Source organism: Schistocerca gregaria, chromosome 3 (genome assembly GCF_023897955.1).
Source record: "Schistocerca gregaria isolate iqSchGreg1 chromosome 3, iqSchGreg1.2, whole genome shotgun sequence".
Lineage (NCBI taxonomy): Eukaryota > Metazoa > Arthropoda > Insecta > Orthoptera > Acrididae > Schistocerca > Schistocerca gregaria.
The window spans coordinates 82,640,408-82,659,643 of record NC_064922.1 but is presented as its reverse complement, the minus strand read 5'-3'; the positions used below and the strand labels follow the sequence as shown (position 1 = coordinate 82,659,643).

General features: G+C 40.0%; 1 protein-coding gene across 8 annotated transcripts in view; it reads right to left on the bottom strand.

The window, feature by feature from the left end:
* LOC126356058 (F-actin-uncapping protein LRRC16A) overlaps nt 1-19,236 on the bottom strand; it is a 488,103-nt gene that overhangs the window by 58,467 nt on the left and 410,400 nt on the right. For 7 of the 8 annotated variants that reach the window (XM_050006760.1, XM_050006755.1, XM_050006753.1 and 4 more), the window contains one exon: nt 7,627-7,757. The exons of the other annotated variant lie outside the window; for it this stretch is intronic. In XM_050006760.1, the coding sequence (XP_049862717.1) occupies nt 7,627-7,757 (131 nt within the window). The remainder of the gene's footprint in view (nt 1-7,626; nt 7,758-19,236) is intronic. 8 annotated transcript variants of the gene reach the window in all.

The following is a 19,236-nucleotide window of genomic DNA, read 5'->3' as shown; positions in this document are numbered from 1 at the left end:
TCCCTACCCTCTGGCTCCTACCCTTCTAACCGGCCCCAGTGTAAAACCTGTCCTATGCACCATCCCATCACCACTTACTCCAGTCCTGTAACCCGGAAGGTATACACGATCAAAGGCAGAGCCACGTGTGAAAGCACCCACATGATTTACCAACTGACCTGCCTACACTGTGACGCTTTCTATGTGGGAATGACCAGCAACAAACTGTCCATTCGCATGAGTGGACACAGGCAGACAGTGTTTGTTGGTAATGAGGATCACTCTGTGGCTAAACATGCCTTGGTGCACAGCCAGCACATCTTGGCACAGTGTTACACCGTCCGAGTTATCTGGATACTTCCCACCAACACCAACCTATTCCAACTCCGGAGATGGGAACATGCCCTTCAATATATCCTCTCTTCTCATTATCCACCAGGCCTCAATCTCCGCTAATTTCAAGTTGCCGCCACTCATACCTCACCTGTCATTCAACATCATCTTTGCCTCCACACTTCCGCCTTGACTTACATCTCTGCCCATACTCTTTGCCTTTAAATATGTCTGCTTGTGTCTGTGTATGTATGGATGGATATGTGTATGTGTGTGTGTGTGTGTGTGTGTGTGTGTGTGTGTGTGTGTGTGTGTGTGTGTGTGTGTGCGCAAGTGCGCGCGCGCGCATGCGAGAGCAAGTATATACCTATCCTTTTTTCCTCCGAAGGTAAGTCTTTCCGCTCCCTCGATTGGAATGACTCCTTACCCTCTACCTTAAAACCCACATCCTTTCATCTTTCCTCTTCCTTCCCTCTTTCCTGACGAAGCAGCCGCCGGTTGCAAAAGCTCGAAATTCTGTGTGTGTGTTTGTGCGTTTTTTTTATTGTGCCTATCTACCAGCGCTTTCCCGCTTGGTAAGTCTTGGAATCTTTGTTTTTAATATTTGGGAATATGTGTTCTCATTTGAAGTCTCTGTTTCAAAGTGAAGATGCTTCCAGTGATGCCTTTTTGTGTTATAAATGTTTTGAAAGAATAACAACAATGATAGTATCTGTACAAGGTGAAGCCTCCCACGGTGCAGATGACGCAGATTTTGCATCAACAGAGGGAGAAATAAATACACTGAATCAGTCAGTTACAGAGGTTGGTATTAGTCCTATTAAGAAACCGTGGGCAGTGAAGTCTAGTCATAAGTTCTATGCATCAAGAAAGCGCAGAGGAGTTACTAAAGCTAGGAATACACTACAGCAAAACTGAGCACACTCTTCAAAGTAGAAATTCCATCTTCAGAAGAAAATGAACCAAAGCACTCTTGCACCTCTTGCCAGGAATTTTTCGCAGATATCAATTCAGCTACTGAATATTATGCAACCTACAGTGAAAAGGTTCAAGTTTTAACTATTATTCCAGAGAATTTTTCAAATAAAACAAGTTTGAACCACATTCCATCAGTTTCAAAGTAAATGGTAGAGAAATCAAGAAATGCACAGAAGTTGTATAAATTGAAACCTTTAGGTCTTTGGACCTTTCACATACATTTGGAGCCATTTAAAATGCTTGAAATCTGAGTCTCTTCCTCATCTTTCAAAAATAAAATTATGTTCAATAAGGCTAGGTTTTGATTTTTATCAGCCTGTTATGTGGTAATGTGGTAATAAAACAGGTTTTATGTATGGCAAAAATTTCAGTTGTTTATAAAACCTGTTCAACCTGAAAGTGGAAGCTCTCCTTTTCAGGGAATGTAGAACTATATGGTACTAATTAAAAGAAAAGAAAAAAAGTCTAAATTTTATTGATTGGCATTTTGAAAAAAAAAAATCCATTAATTTAAAAAAAAGTTCAGAACGCTATAGTAAAAGAACTCTGACAGGTAAATCCAAGTGGAGGATTTCTTTGTAATCATAAAGGAATGTTCCAAATGTTTCCAAAATTCGCATCTTTAAAATGGTATGTGCACTGTCATCTTTGGAGGGCTGTATCTCAGAGCAGAATTTTGTTGGAAAATACGTGTTCCTTACTTCGCCGTTCATTTTAACATATGCTAAATTCAACAACGTCCAAGTCTATGAAGGTAAGATTTTTTCCCAGTCTTCAAATGGACTATGCCACAGCGAATCAAGTCCCCTGGTTTTTGCTGATGATTTGATAGTATGGGGGAGAGACAGAAGCTGAAGCACACAAGAAACTTAATGATTGGAGGGAACAACATATTCAAAAATTTCGGACTAAAAATGAGTAAAACAAAGGCACCAGAAATGGCCATCAACAGGCAAGGAATAACCTCAAATATAGTTCTGTAATGAGTCAAAGGAGAATCTGTGTCAAGTACTTAGGTAGAATGATCATGAAAGACAACACCATTAAGCAGGAAATACTCAGCAGGACACAGGAAACATGCAATGTTTTCAGTCAAATAAGAAATGCTCTCTGGGATGATAAAATGCCATGAAAAGCAGAAGTACCATACCTATTTCGTACCAGTCCTAACATATGGTTTAGAAATGTGTACCCTACTAAACAATGACCTCAGCGGAACTCAGGCAACAGAAATGAGATTCATTAGAAGTATGAATCAAACACTAGAAAGGACAAAAAATGGAGACTGAACCTGTCACAAGGGATGTATACAAATTCGCACTGACGCCATTCCTCATCATTAAATATTCATCAGTTTCATTCCCATCAGTTTGTTCATTTTCTTTCAGTGCGATTAATACATTTCACTTCGGAATGTGATGAAAACTTATCAGAGTTGCCCATGTTTAAAAAAATAGTACTCGTGTCAAGCATAATACTGTTTCATTACTGGTAACTGTCCAGTCACCTTTTATTTACATACTCACTTAATCTGCCTTACTTTTTCATTCCTGGAAAATTTATCTTCTACATCTACATCTACATCTACATCCATACTCCACAAGCCACCTGACGGTGTGTGGCGGAGGGTACCCTGAGTACCTCTATCGGTTCTCCCTTCTATTCCAGTCTCGTATTGTTCGTGGAAAGAAGGATTGTCGGTATGCTTCTGTGTGGGCTCTAATCTCTCTGATTTTATCCTCATGGTCTCTTCGCGAGATATACGTAGGAGGGAGAAATATACTGCTTGACTCTTCGGTGAAGGTATGTTCTCCGAAACTTTAACAAAAGCCCGTACTGAGCGTCTCTCCTGCAGAGTCTTCCACTAGAGTTTATCTATAATCTCCGTAATGCTTTTGCGATTACTAAATGATCCGGTAACGAAGCGCGCTGCTCTCCGTTGGATCTTCTCTATCTCTTCTATCAACCCTATCTGGTACGGATCCCACACCAGTGAGCAGTATCCAAGCAGTGGGCGAACAAGTGTACTGTAACCTACTTCCTTTGTTTTCGGATTGCATTTCCTTAGGATTCTTCCAATGAATCTCAGTCTGGCATCTGCCTTACCAACGATTAGCTTTATATGATCATACCACTTTAAACCACTCCTAATGCGTACTCCCAGATAATTTATGGAATTAACTGCTTTCAGTTGCTGACCTGCTATTTTGTAGCTAAATGATAAGGGATCTATGTTTCTATGTATTTGCAGCACATTACACTTGTCTACATTGAGATTCAATTGCCATTCCCTGCACCATGCGTCAATTCGCTACAGATCCTACAGCATTTCAGTACAATTTTCCATTGTTACAGCCTCTCGATATACCACAGCATCATCCGCAAAAAGCCTCAGTGAACTTCCGATGTTATCCACTACATCATTTTAGTATATTGTGAATAGCAACGGTCCTACGACACTCCCCTGTGGCACACCTGAAATCACTCTTACTTTGGAAGACTTCTCTCCATTGAGAATGACATGCTGCGTTCTGTTATCTAGGAACTCGTCAATCCAATCACACAATTGGTCTGATAGTCCATATGCTCTTACTTTTTTCATTAAACAACTGTGGGGAACTGTATCGAACACCTTGCGGAAGTCAAGAAACACGGCATCTACCTGTGAACCTGTGTCTATGGCCCTCCGAGTCTTGTGGACAAATAGCACGAGCTGGGTTTCACACGACCGTCTTTTTCGAAACCCATGCTGATTCCTACAGAGTAGATTTCTAATCTCCAGAAAAGCCATTATACTCTAACATAATACGTGTTCCAAAATTCTACAACTGATCGACGTTACAGATATAGGTCTATAGTTCTGCACATCTGTTCGACGTCCCTTCTTGAAAACGGGGATGACCTGTGCCCTTTTCCAATTCTTTGGAATGCTACACTCTTCTAGAGACCTACAGTACGCCGCTGCAGGAAGGGGGGCAAGTTCCTTCGCGTACTCTGTGTAAAATCGAACTGGTATCCCATCAGGTCCAGCGGCCTTTCCTCTTTTGAGCGATTTTAATTATTTCTCTATCCCTCTGTCGTCTATTTCGATATCTACCATTTTGTCATCTGTGCGACAATGTAGAGAAGGAACTACAGTGCAGTCTTCCTCTGTGAAACAGCTTTGGAAAAAGACATTTAGTATTTCGGCCTTCTCTTGAAGTTTTTCAGCCTAATATTGGGCCACGTCCAGTGCTACTTTCTTGTCAAACCACAAATAGTCATAGGCACATCTTATGGTGCAGTTCAGATATTATAGATGATGTCCAATGCCGCCACCCCCCCCCCTCCCCCTCACTCCCTCCAGTCAACCCCAGTCACATTTGTTGACTGGTTCGTCTTTAAGGTCCCATTTAATTGGATTTGTTTTTACTGGTGCTAGACACATTCTCGTGTGATTCGGCATTCTCCAAATCGTCCAACTTGATGTATTGCAACTGAGCATTTCTTGTGAGGCAGGGTAGTACTTCATGGGCTCATTTAGCTCAGTATTAAGGAATCACTCATGGGAATAAGTCCACCAGATCCACTTGATAGGGGGTGGAACTCATCTAAAAACTGTTTTAGCTTTTTGTGTATGCACATGGGCAATTATTTGGGATTCAGGATCTGACAATCTGGTCGTGTTACACACAGTGGCCTCCCAACTGGTGTGGGTTTCACATGTACTGTTGTTAGCCTGCAAATGTCATTTAGGTTTGTACTGACTTTTTTGCCATGTGTGGATCTGGACCATATGAGACACGCATACTCCACCTTGGAAAAGCAAAGTTGATCTTAATACACACTTAATAATTACATAACAAATCCACATAAGACCATTGGACACACTGTCACATACAAACGTTTCATGACGAATATCGTCACATGGTTTTTTTTTTTTTTTTTTTTTTTTGATGTTTCACAGATTACGCAACTGATGTGCTAAAAAAGCAATAAGTACTGGGAATTTCTAGACAGACATGTAATTTCCTCATAATCAAAAACAGTTTACCAGTTATTATTCTACTGTCTGAATTCTCACTAAGAACTGTGTGTATCATCACTTTCAATGTTTCTTACAGCAATCTATAACAAATGCATTGATGCACATCTAAGACATAACAGAAGAAGCAACTAGAAGTGTTTCAAAATATGCTCAAATGCACACTAATTTGCTGCAAATATATTTAAACAAACCTACAAAATATGCTCAAATCCATACGAATTCACTGTAAATATATTTATAAGAACCAACTGCTGTCATATCTGACCACATTACTAGCTTTTGTGGACATGCATTACTTTTCCTGCAGCTGTTATGTGCACTTTTATCTGTACAGAGCACTAAATTCAGTAGGGAAAGTGAGTTAATGTACATTTCACAAATACGCTTAGTCGTTGCTCCTGTGACATGTTCCAAAGAATTCAGGTAATTTAAACGCTTCCTTAAGGAACACCATTCTCCATTCAGAAGTAACACCCTGAGTCAATCACATAAATGTTATTTACACAGGAAAGATTGTTCTAGACTAAGAAGGAGCTTCCAAATGGTACCACAAGTTCTCTTGTCATAGAAAATATATCTAATGTGCTACTCATGCAATGTAACTCCTGCACTGACACCTACAGCAGGGTAATTTCATGAAGTATGAGAAGTGCCTCCTGAACTCATCACTTGTATAGGGAACTTTTCTGGCTGCTATAAGTAATACAAGTTGTCATTAATAGGTTATTCCTGAGTTATTCATGCCATGGACTATTATCTAACTGAAAGGAATTTTTGTTTATTCAATGAGAAAAAGTAATTTCATATTTTACCGATTTTGGAAATAAAAGGGAAGATATCAATGAAAATAAAACCCTAGTGCTTGGTTTGGATATACCATATGAAGTATGGTGTGGAATATTTCACACAGTTCAAAAAGTTATACAATGTTGTTATTTGCAAGACAGACTTGTAGTACTGAAAGAATACAGTCTTCAATGGACATCTGGCTCTTGAACATCAGCAAAACTAGCTAAATAATTCTCAATACAAAATGACACATTTTCAGTCATCATTCATGTAGGTCATTTCTGCTGGTTAAGAGAGGAAAGCACATAGTAACACAAGATTAAGGTGATCAATCTATATTCTTCCAGGATATTATAGCAAACTAAGTATGAATGCTGCATTATCTGCCTTTATGGTCACTTTATAAGGCAAAGTTATTTCCTACTAACACTTGCTGTGAAAGTTGCAAGATTGAAGTTGATGGAGAGAGCCGGAACGCATATTGTGCATATTTACATTCCCAAGGAGCAGAAAATACCAAGCCTATTCCATAATATGGGCCCACAGGATGCAACAACAAAAATTTCATGCAATGACAGATACATCAAGACACTAGCTTATGTGGTGTACAGAGTGTAACTTTTAATTAACTGTATCAATAATGGAGAGGAAACTTAATAACTTCCAACACCACAGCCAATACTATGCTGTGACTGATAATTACAATCTGTACTTTCATGTTTAACAGTATTAAATTTTGTGATTTCAACTACAAAACACCAAGTGTGAAGTCAACTCACAAACAGGAAATAAACAAGCAGTGCAGACACATAGAGAACTACATACAACAAACAGAGATCTACGAGTTTTTGATCATGCAGAGTAACGAATAAAATTAACCAAATCCAAAAGGTCATTAGAAAGTGGAGCAACAAGTGAAGATAGGAAGGTCGGAGCAGCCAATGCTGAAGTCCTTATGTGAAAAGAACCACCTCAAACTGGTCTAAGATGATGACTGGCCATGTTTAAGGAACCGTCCCAGCATTAGCCTCGAGTGATTTAGGGAAATGACTGTGTCTAAATCAAGATTATGGGACAGAAATGTTTACGTCTTTAATGTGGTTTCAGTGTCTTAACTACTGTGCCATATCCTTCATTGTACCAACACGAGTGTAACTATCATAGTATGTTGGAGGGTGGGTGCATCTGTACACTAACGTAGTAAAACTGTTTCACAACTAATGTAAGGAAAGTAAATGAACAGTTATAGTCATAAACACAAAATAAGAATTATACACTAAAAAGGAAACAAGTACATACAGCAGAACTTTGAGGAAACATAGTAAAAGTGATTGCCTCAAAAGAACAAATACAGATACTCATTGAAATCATTAATAATTATTGTACAACTTCAAAGAACATCTCTATCAAATGTTGTTGCTTTAAAAAAAAAAGCCTGTGCATTCTGAATCAAAATAAACATTATCATGATGCAAGATGACCCTCAGTACAAAATGGCATGCTTGGCTACAGGTACAAACCTGCTTGCTAGATGTTCTTTTCCTGACTTCAGGTCCTGTGCCAGCTCTAGATCTATAGGGTCCACCAATCCCGGAACGACTCTCCAGCCCATCTTGTACAGTGCCATCACTTTCCTCCCTTACACACTGTCCTAATGTGATACAAAGAAGAAGGTTCTAATGCTGCCATAGCTAACACAATTATTTAATACACAAAGGCAAAACAGTTGGCCAGTACTTACCTTCCAGTATAGCTGATTAGACACATTTAAAAATGAAAATAGTAATCCTATCTTAAGAACTATTAGTACCTTCCTCAGGGTGTAATAAGGATAGAATGGAAAATGGTGATAGGTTGAGGAATGTGAGAAAGGAGCAGCTGGCCAGTAAAGACTCCAGTATAACCTCTCATGAGGAATAGGAGAAACAGAGGTGAAGTGGGACGTGTCAGAAGAAAACAGCCCAGAGATGATAAGATAAGGGTAAGAAACAAAAGTGAATTTTCCTCTTGAGAGGAGGGATAGCTATCAGGAACTGTACAAATATAATTTTTCAAGCAATCTTGTAACAGTGCTAGATACGACACTGCAAATGTGCTATGCCCTAAGGAGCAAAAATACAAACAACAACTGCACACTTCCATTCTGCAATTGACGTCAAATTACCATCAATATTTGATCAAATTTCATCAACAGGCTGTGTAGTTTTCATTAACATCCACTTTTCTCCACAACCACTCACTGACACCCACTCGTGATTGTGAAGCCAGGGAGTGCTTGGTGTGCCATCAATAATTAGAAAGTTTGGTAGCACTGTCTACGATTGGTGGGAATGAGTGCTAAAAAAGTGTGGCGAGATAGAATCTCTCTTTTCCTAGCACTTTTTCCTTTTGTGTGAGAAGGCTAAGACTGCTTCTAAACATTTTTAATGGTGTCACGTACCAGTTAGTAGCAGAAATGTGTAAGCAAGGCACAAGGTATGAAAAAGAAACAAGATGTGCAATTAAAAAGAATATTCTAGGAAATTCTAAAATTTTCTGCAAGTGTTTTATAACAAGAAACTAATTCTTGTACAATCTCAAGCAAGAGCACAAAGAAACGAGGTGGTATGGAGAAATAAAATGGGAACAGAAAGAGAAAGATGACTCGTGTAGGAGTACAATGAATAAGAGATTGAACTTAGAAGAACATGAAGATATTAGGGAACAGAAATAATAAAATCATTTCAAGGAAATTGAGAAGCAGAAAAAAACAGTAATTGCAAAGTGGAACTTACAGGGTCCCATTATGAGCCCACGAAAGGATACAAATGGCTCTGAGCATCATGAGACTTAACATCTGAGGTCATCAGTCCCCTAGAACTTAGAGCTTCTTAAACCTACCTAACCTAAGGACATCACACACATCCATGCCCGAGGCAGGATTCAAACCAGCGACCGTAGCGATCGCGCGGTTCTAGACTAAAGCGCCTAGAACCGCTCGGACACAGCAGCCGGGGAAAGAATACGTCATCGAAAAAATATGTGCCTATTGTGGCACAGATAAATTCTAGGGGGAAAATGCAGGTATAACTGGCACAGTCAGACCGATAACACTTCAAGCTTCACTAACAGAATTATTGTCTTTTATTACTGTAAAGAGGCCAGAATCAGTATACTTTCTACAAATTGTGTACTGATACAGCACATGCTCCCACATGAAATCATTTGGAGCTATATTTAAACACAGCAAAGGTACTTTGAAACCAGTTTTGAAGGTCAGAGGACAAATTTCCCATCGAGTGAGCTGGCTACTGCTAATGGCAAACTTTCTATAAGCATATTTTAAGAGTTATGAACAACTCTAAAAGGACTTACAATGTCTACTCCATAATCACAGTGACTGGGCAATAAGTTAATGACTTTTCTGGAACATATGGTCAATGACTACTTTGAGATCATCATTCGGGCCAACAAAGGACCCAGCAGTGAGAACAAACAAAGGTTTAATGTACCTTAAATTGCCAAAATTTTAGTTGTTATTGTTGACAACAAATACAGGCAGCATGATATCATTATTCATATCTGAAATAGTACACTGCAACACACTGTTGAAACACATCATAATAGTATCCACAGATATTTTTGCAGCATCCTACATGTCTAAGCAGGGATATAAAAATAAAACAAAACTAACACTGATGCACTTCTACAATGAATGATCAAATTATAGTTAGAAACAACGGATACAATTACATCTTGAATTGTTGCCAGTTGTTGTGGCAATTCCTTGCTGATATGTATGTCAAACCATGGACCACTGGCCTTGCTGTTGGTGAGGAGGCTCGCATGCCTCAGCGAAACAGATAGCCATACCTTAGGTGCAACCACAACGGAGGGGTATCTGTTGAGAGGCCAGACAAATGTATAGTTCCTGAAGAGGGGCAGTAGCCTTTTCAGTAGTTGCAGGGGCAACAGTCTGGATGATTGACTGATATGGGCTTGTAATACTAACCAAAACAGCCTTACTGTGCTGGTGTAGCGAACGGCTGAAGGCAAGGGGAAAATACAGCTGTAATTTTTCCCAAAGGCATGCAACTTTACAGTATGGTTAAATGATGATGGCGTCTGTTGTAATGGCGACCGGAACGGTCAGGGGGTAGTAGTGACAGAAATGCGGCGGGACCCGCGAACAACAACACAACGGGAGAGGACGGACGCGACCAACGGAGGACCTTATGAGACAACAAGAACAGACAATAGAGTAACAAACCAAAGAGACAACCACATCCACTGGAATAGAAACATGAATGTCAATATGCAGTCTGAGGCGATATGTCGTGAAACGCATGCAATGTAATCATTGCTGGCTGAGCGCGAGGCAGGCGCTTAAGTATGATATCAGCGGTGTCACTATTGGTCGCTGGGACCACGTGTTCCACTGTGGTGCCCTCACACAAAAAGCGGGCCAAGAGGCCACAGCTTACGGCGCAATGGTGCAGAGACCTCTACGTGTCTTCGACGTCCATGACGTCTGGCGCATATTCAAATTCCATGGTGCGCGGTACCAGAGTGTCCTCTTGGGTAAAATATTCCGGAGTTAAAATAGTCCCCAATTCGGATCTCCGGGAGGGGAATACTCAGGAGGACATCGTTATCAGAAGAAAGGAAACTGGCACTCTACGGATCGGAGTGTGGAATGTCGGATCCCTTAATCGGGCACTAGGTTAGAAAATTTAAAAAGGAAAATGGATAGGTGAAAGTCAGATATAGCGGGTATTAGTGAAGTGTGGTGGCAGGAAGAACAAGACTTCTGGTCAGGTGAAAACAGGGTTATAAATACAAAATCAAGCAGGGGTAATGCTGGAGTAGGTTTAATAAGGAATAAAAAAAAAATAGGGGTGTGGGTAAGCATTATTGTAGCCAAGATAGACATGAAGACCACGCCTACCACAGTAGTAAAAGTTTATATGCCAACTAGCTCTGCAAGAAATTATTCAGATAGTGAAGGGAGGCGAAAATTTAATAGTCATGGGTGACTGGAATTTGATAGTAGGAAAAGGAAGAGAAGGAAACATAGTAGGTGAATATGGAATGGGGGTAAGAAATGAAAGAGAAGGCTGCCTCGTAGAATTTTGCACTTAATCATAGCTAACATTTAGTTCAAGAATCATGAAAGAAGGTCATATACATGGAAGAGGCCTGGAGATACTATAAGGTATCAGATAGATTATATAATGGTAAGACAGATTTAGGAACCAGGTTTTAAATTGCAAGACATTTCCAGGGGCAGATGTGGACTCTGACCACAATCTATTGGTTATGACGTGTAGATTAAAACTGAAGAAACTGCAAAAAGGTGGGAATTTAAGGAGATGGGACCTGGATTAACTGAAAGAACCAGAGGTTGTAGAGAGTTTCTGGGAGAGCATAAGGAATGATAGACTGGAATAGGGGAAAGAAATAAAGTAGAAGAAAAATGGGTTGCTTTGACAGATGAAATAGTGAAGGCAGCAGAGGATCAAGTAGGTAAAAAGACGAGGGCTAGTAGAAATCCTTGGATAACAGAAGAAATATTTAATTTAATTGATGAAAGGTGAAAATATAAAAAAAGCAGTCAATGAAACAGACAAAAAGGAATACAAACGTCTCAAAAATGATATCGACAGGAAGTGCAAAAGGGCTAAGCAGGGATGGCTAGAGGACAAATGTAAGGATGTAGAGGCATATCTCGCTACGGGTAAGATACATACTGCCTATAGGAAAATTAAAGAGACTTTTGGAGAAAAGAGAACCACTTGTATGAAAATCAAGAGCTCAGATGGAAACCCAGTTCTAAGCAAAGAAGGGTAAGCAGAAAGGTGGAAGGAGTATATAGAGGGTCTATATAAGGGCGATGTACTTGAGGACAATATTATGGAAATGGAGGAGGATGTAGATGAAGATGACAGAGTTTGACAGAGCACTGAAAGACCTACGTCAAAACAAGGCCCTGGGAGTAGACAACATTCCATTGGGACTACTGATAGCCTTGGGAGAGCCAGTCCAGACAAAACCTTACCATCTGGTGAGCAAGATGTATGAGACAGGTGAAATACCCTCAGACTTCAAGAAGGATATAATAATTCCAATCCCAAAGAAAGCAAGTGTTGACAGATGTGAAAATTACTGAACTATCAGTTTAATAAGTCACAGCTGCAAAATACTAATGCCAATTCTTTACAGGCGAATGGAAAAACTGGTAGAAGCCGGCCTTGGGGAAGATCAGTTTTGGATTCTGTAGAAATATTGGAGCACATGAGGCAATACTGACCATACGACTTATCTTAGAAGATAGATTAAGGAAAGGCAAACCTACGTTTCTAGCATTTGTAGACTTAGAGAAAGCTTTTGACAATGTTGACTGGAATAATCTCTTTCAAATTTTGAAGGTGGTAGGGGTAAAATACAGGGAGTGAAAGGCTATTTACAATTTGTACAGAAACGAGATGGCAGTTATAAGAGTCGAGGGACATGAAAGGAAAGCAGTGGTTGGGAAGGGAGTGAGACAGCATTGTAGCCTCTCCCCAATGTTATTCAATCTGTATTTTGAGCAAGCAGTAAAGGAAACAAAAGAAAAATTCAAAGTAGATATTAAAACCCATGGAGAATAAATAAAAACTTTTACGGTCTCCGATGACATTGTAATTCTGCCAGAGACAGCAAAGGGCTTGGAAGAGCAGTTGAACAGAATGAACAGTGTCTTGAAAGGAGGATATAAGATGAACATGAATATCAACAAAAGCAAAACGAGGATAATGGAATTTAGTTGAATTAAGTCGGGTGATGCTGAGGGAATTAGATTAGGAAATGAGACACTTAAAGTAGTAAATGAGTATTGCTATTGGGGAGCAAAATAACTGATGATGGTCGAAGAAGAGAGGATATAAAATGTAGACTGGCAATGGCAAGGAAAGCATTTCTGAAGAAGAGACATTTGTTAACATCGAATATAGATTTAAGTGTCAGGAAGTCATGTCTGAAAGTATTTGTATTGAGTGTAGCCAAGTATGAAAGTGAAACATGGACGATAAATAGTTTGGACAAGAAGAGAATAGAAGCTTTCAAAATGTGGTGTTACAGAAGAATGCTGAAGATTAGATGGGTAGATCACTTAACTAATGAGGAAGTATTGTATAGGATTGGGGAGAAGAGAAGTTTGTGGCACAACTTGACCAGAAGAAGGTATCGGTTGGTAGGACATGTTCTGAGGCATCAAGGGATCACCAATTTGGTATTGGAGGGCAGCGTGGAGGGTAAAAATCGTAGAGGGAGACCAAGAGATGAATACACTAAGCATATTGAGAAGGATGTAGGTTGCCGTAGGTACTGAGACATGAAGCAGCTTTCACAGGATAGAGTAGCATGGAGAGCTGCATCATACCAGTCTCTGGACTGAAGACAACAACAACAACAACAACGACGACAATGACGACAACAACATCATGTCAAAACTGAGTTGTAATGGTTACCATCTAACCACCATAATCAACGAAATTTTATCTGGATAAATATATATCGATTTAAGACACACAATAATGGGAGATGGCAATGACAACGTCATCAATCCCCTCATTAGCAATGTTCTCCAGAAGCTCACATCACATGCACGAGTCTTCACTCACTGCAATAACATACACCAGAAAATATGGTCTGCCCAACTTATTCATAATGTTTAGATGCAAGTCTTCTTGACCACAAATGAAAGAATAAAATCACTGACTAATATGGCATTACTGCCAGAGTTTTTCATCAAAAACTAATTTAATTTACTGAAGCGCTCATTAAAAATAAAACAGTTTGTGCTGCCATCTTTGGGATGTATTTGATTGAGCTGTAAAACTTATGACTGCCACATTTGCACTTCCTGATTCAGCTTCAAAAATGCAGCCTAATCAAATAGATATCATCATAAAGGCTGAATTTTGGAAGTCGTACAAAGATGCTGAACTCTGTACAATAATGTAATTCAAACTGGCGAAGATGGCTATCAAAAATATATGGGCCAAAATCACCAGAAAAAGAGTGGATTTATGGCAAAGATCAGAAAAAGAGGCCACCAATAAATCTGAATTGAGAATAAACAGATTTTTCTGTAAGAATCACACCTTTCCCATACAGATATAAAATATCCATTACATGCGTGTGCATGTATGTGAACTAGGATACTAACATGGACATTTTTACACTGACAAGAGGGGACACATGGTGGAACAGTAATGTCTCAAATGAGTCATTACGATAACAGCAATGAAGCAGCTCAGTGTATTTTAAGTTTCCAAATATGCGATTGTCATCCAGCTGTTATCCACTTAACTGTCCACTTCAAATATGGGCAATGTGTGAATTTGACCAAGTAAACTGCAGAAGGATGGAAGCACCAGCACAGGAGACTTTGACTACCTTCTTCAATTTGTGTCAAGATAATCTCTTAAAAGGATTTTATTTTGTACAGAAAGTAGTACACACAGAGGGTGTCGAAGAAAAAAATTCTACAGGCAAAAATGTGGAGCGTCAGTGCAAAGTATTCAATATTGAGACGGAAGGGTGAGTATACACTGTGCATCCACAAATGCTGGGTAGTTCTATTTGTGTTTCCTGCTTCACACAATTTGTGGTACAAGATGTTTTGAGGACTTAAGAACTGCCAGTTTCTACATTTGTGAAACATTTATGGAAGCATATCAGTGACTAGATCCATTGGAGAATGACAACCATTGCAAGAGGACAGGAAACTATCACCCTGTCCTGAAATGAGAGAAATCCTACCCGAGATCCTTACAACCCGCCCTAAAGTGGTAATCCATTACCCACCTAACTTCCACAACATTCTAGTCCATCCGTATGATAACTATCAAACTCAATCCCTTGCCACAGTGATCACATCTATCTGTGAGGCCCAGTCAATCCATCCATCCAGCACTTCCTATTCCAGTCCTGTCACACACTTATCCTACACCGTCAGAGGCAAAGCCACCTATGAAAGCAGCCACGTCCTACACCACTTCTTCTGCGATCACTGCACAGCTTTTTTTATTCAAAGGACTACAAACGAGCTGTCCACCAGGATGAACAGCCAACACCAAAATGTGGCCGACAGCTTGGTAGACTACCCTGTGGCACAATATGCAGCTGAACATAACACTCTTGATTTCAATGGCTGCTTTACAACCTAGACCATCTGGATCCTCCCTTACAGCACATTCTCTGCTTCCGAAATTATCCCAGCATCAACGTACAGTAACCTACTGTCCTCACACCCTCCCCTCTGTCCTATCACCTCCTCCCTATTCACACCCTCTCATCCTCACAGTGTGCCACCCTCTTCTAACACACCTGCCCATTTTTCCTGCCCCTGCTCCTCTCTCTTCCCACTTCTCCCCCCTCCAAATCTCCCTGCCTCACAGAACTGTGATGCAGCCTCGGCATTCTTCCATCTAGTCCTCGCACACTCTGCCAGACACTGCTTTTCTCTTCCCCTGCCTGTGCTGTGCTCTCCTCCACCTTCTCTGTCCCACTCCAGATTGCTACTCTCATTCAAAGTGACAGTATTCCATTCGGAGTTGCCAGAGTTGGTGGCGTGTGTGCATTAGCTATGCTCGGTTGTGTGAATCTATGTCTGCTTTCTGTTTGGGGAAGGCTTTCGCTGAAAGCTAAATGTGCAACAGTCTTTTTATTGTGCCTGTCTCCAATTCAATGTGCTTTCTTTATGGTGAGTAGCAATCTATCCTTTTTTCCTACTATTGTTATTTCCTAACCTGGACCTTTAGTGTTTAATTTGACTACATTTCATTACCCATGTTTTGCTTTTGTTGATTTTCAGTTTACAGTGTCTTTTCCAGACACTTTTCCATTACATTCAACTATTCTTTCAAATCCTTTGCTATCTCATATAATTACAATGCTATGAACAAAACTCTTAACTGTTTATTTCTTCTCCCTGAACTTTAATTGCCTTTCCAAATTTATCTTTGGTTTCATCACTATTTGTTCAACGAACAGATTGAATAACATCAGGGAAATTCTACGATCACATCTCACTCCCTTCTCAACTACTGCTTCTGTTTTCATGTCCTTTGGCTCTTACAACAATTCCTATCTCTGTACACATTGTAGATATGATATAGCTCCCTATATTTTATCCCTACCACTACTAATTGCATCACTGTTTTAAACGCATGACTTATTAAACTGTTAGGTCAGTAACGTTCTCGCCTGAAAACATCTGCCTCCTTTAGTATTGGAATTATTACACTGCAGTAATTTCTGAAACCCTTTTACTTATTGCATTCATCCAGACACTTTAACCAAGGACCTCATTGATGTGAGGTTATTGCATGCCTCAGCACTACAGATAACCGTATCAAAGGTGCAAACCACAACTGATGGGTATTTGCAGAGTACCTAAACTATCTCACAGTTTCTGAAGAGGGCACAAGTCTTCAAGTAGTTGCAGCACCACAATCTGGATGAATGACTCATCAGGACTTGTAAATAATCATCTTGGTGTTGAAGCTCTTTTGTCTGTGTTCGCTTTAACAATACATATGTTTTTGGATGGGTCTGCCTTTAGCTAAACACATTGTTTTTCATATCAAACATGTTTCACTGCTGTTGCACCATCATCAGTGGGTTTTTGTGGCTTACCACATGGTAAAAACCCACAAAATAAAAGCCCACTGATGATGCTGCTGCAACTGCAGTGACACATGTTTGGGATAAAAACAAAATTGTGTTTTGCTACCGGTGGACCCCATCCAAAAACATATGTATGGCCTTGTAAAATTAGTCAACATGAATTCACTATGTTGGTACAACAAACAACTAAAATTAAGGGGAAAACAATACTTGTTATATTTCCCAAGCACCATCAGCTCTACTGCATATCTTAATGATGAAGACACCCTTTTTGGTAAAATAGTACCCCATTTGGATCACTGAGTGGAAAGTATTCAGCAGGATGTCTTCAGGAAAAACAAAACTGACATTCTAAGGGTCAGCACAAAATCAAATAGGAGCAATAATGTAATATGTCTAAGAATAAACAGGAAACCACGAATACACATAAGCTTTTATGAATAGCACAGTGAACACACTATCATTGCCAAAAGAAACGCAAAAAGTCAGTATCTGCTCCAGTAGTACACATTCATATGATTAGTACCTCCAAACGATGAAGAGATCGAAAATATGTATGGGGTGATAAAAGAAATTTTTCAGATGGTTTAGGGAGCCAAAAATTAAATTGTGATGGAGAACAAATTCATTAGTAGGAAAAGGAAAACAAGGAAAAACAAAATGAGAACATGAACTGGGAGGAAAGGAATTATATGAGAAGCTGCATTGTGGAATTTTGCATCGAGCATACTTAAATAATTGCAAACACTTGGCTTAAGAATCAAGGACATCTGTAGGCATCAGAGAGTTTCAGGTACATTATAGAATGCTAAGAGAGAAATTTCAAAATTGGGTTTCAAACTGAGAAACATTTCCAGCTACAATTTGGATTCTGAGCATAACCTATTGGTTTTGAGTTGCAGATTAAAACTTAAGAAATTGCACAGAGGTCACAAAATAAGGAGATGGTACCCAAACAAATTGAAAGAGCCAGAGGTTGTTGAAAATTTCAAAGGGAGCATTATGCAATGGGTTACTGAATGAAATACAAGATGAATGGATAGTTTTGAAAGACAAAATAATAAAGGCAACTGAGGATGAAATAGGCAAAACGACAAGGCCTACTAGAAACATGACAATACATGAAATATGACGATTACCTAAGATGATGTGACTTACCAAACAAAAGCGCTGGCAAGTCGATAGACACATAAACAAACACAAACATACACACGAAATTCAAGCTTTTGCAACCGACAGTTGCTTCATCAGGAAAGAGGGAAGGAGAGGGAAAGATGAAAGGATGTGGGTTTTAAGGGAGAGGGTACATCTACATCTACATTTATACTCCGCAAACCACCCAACAGTGTGTGGTAGAGGGTACTTTACGTGCCACTGTCATTACCTCTCTTTCCTGTTCCAGTCTCATATGGTTCGCGGGAAGAAAGACTATCTGAAAGCCTCCGTGCGCGCTTGAATCTCTCTAATTTTACATTCGTGATCTCCTCGGGAGGCATAAGTAGGGGGAAGCAATATATTCAATACCTCATCCAGAAACGCACACTCTCGAAACCTGGCGAGCAAGCTACATCGCGATGCAGAGCACCTCTCTTGCAGAGTTTGCCACTTGAGTTCGTTAAACATCTCCGTAACGGTATCACGGTTACCAAATAACCCTGTGACGAAACGTGCCACTCTTCTTTGGATCTTCTCTATCTCCTCCGTCAACCCGATCTGGTACGGATCCCACACTGATGAGCAATACTCAAGTATACGTCAAACGAGTGTTTTGTAAGCCACCTCCTTTGTTGATGGACTACATTTTCTAAGGACTCTCCCAATGAATCTCAACCTGGTACCCTCCTTACCAACAATTAATTTTATATGATCATTCCATTTGAAATCATTCCGCACGCATGCTCCCAGATATTTTACAGAAGTAACTGCTACCAGTGTTTGTTCCGCTATCATATAACCATACAATAAAGGATCCTTCTTTCTATGTATTCGCAATACATTACATTTGTCTATGTTAGGGTCAGTTGCCACTCCCTGCACCAAGATCCTATCCGCTGCAGATCTTCCTGCATTTCGCTACAATTTTCTAATGCTGCAACTTCTCTGTATACTACAGCATCATCCGCGAAAAGCTGCATGGAACTTCCGACATTATCTACTAGGTAAGGTTAGGTAAGGAGTCACTCCAATCCCGGGAGCGGAAAGACTTACCTTAGGGGGGAAAAGGATAGGTATATACTCGCACGCACGCACGCCCGCGCACGCACGCACGCACGCACACCTATCCATACATATACAGACACAAGCAGACATATTTACAGGCAAAGAGTTTGGGCAGAGATGTCAGTCGAGGCGGAAGTGCAGAGGCAAAGATGATGTTGAATGACAGGTGAGGCCTGGTGGATAACGAGAAGAGAGGATATATTGAAGGGCAAGTTCCCATCTCCGGAGTTCGGATAGGTTGGTGTTGGTGGGAAGTA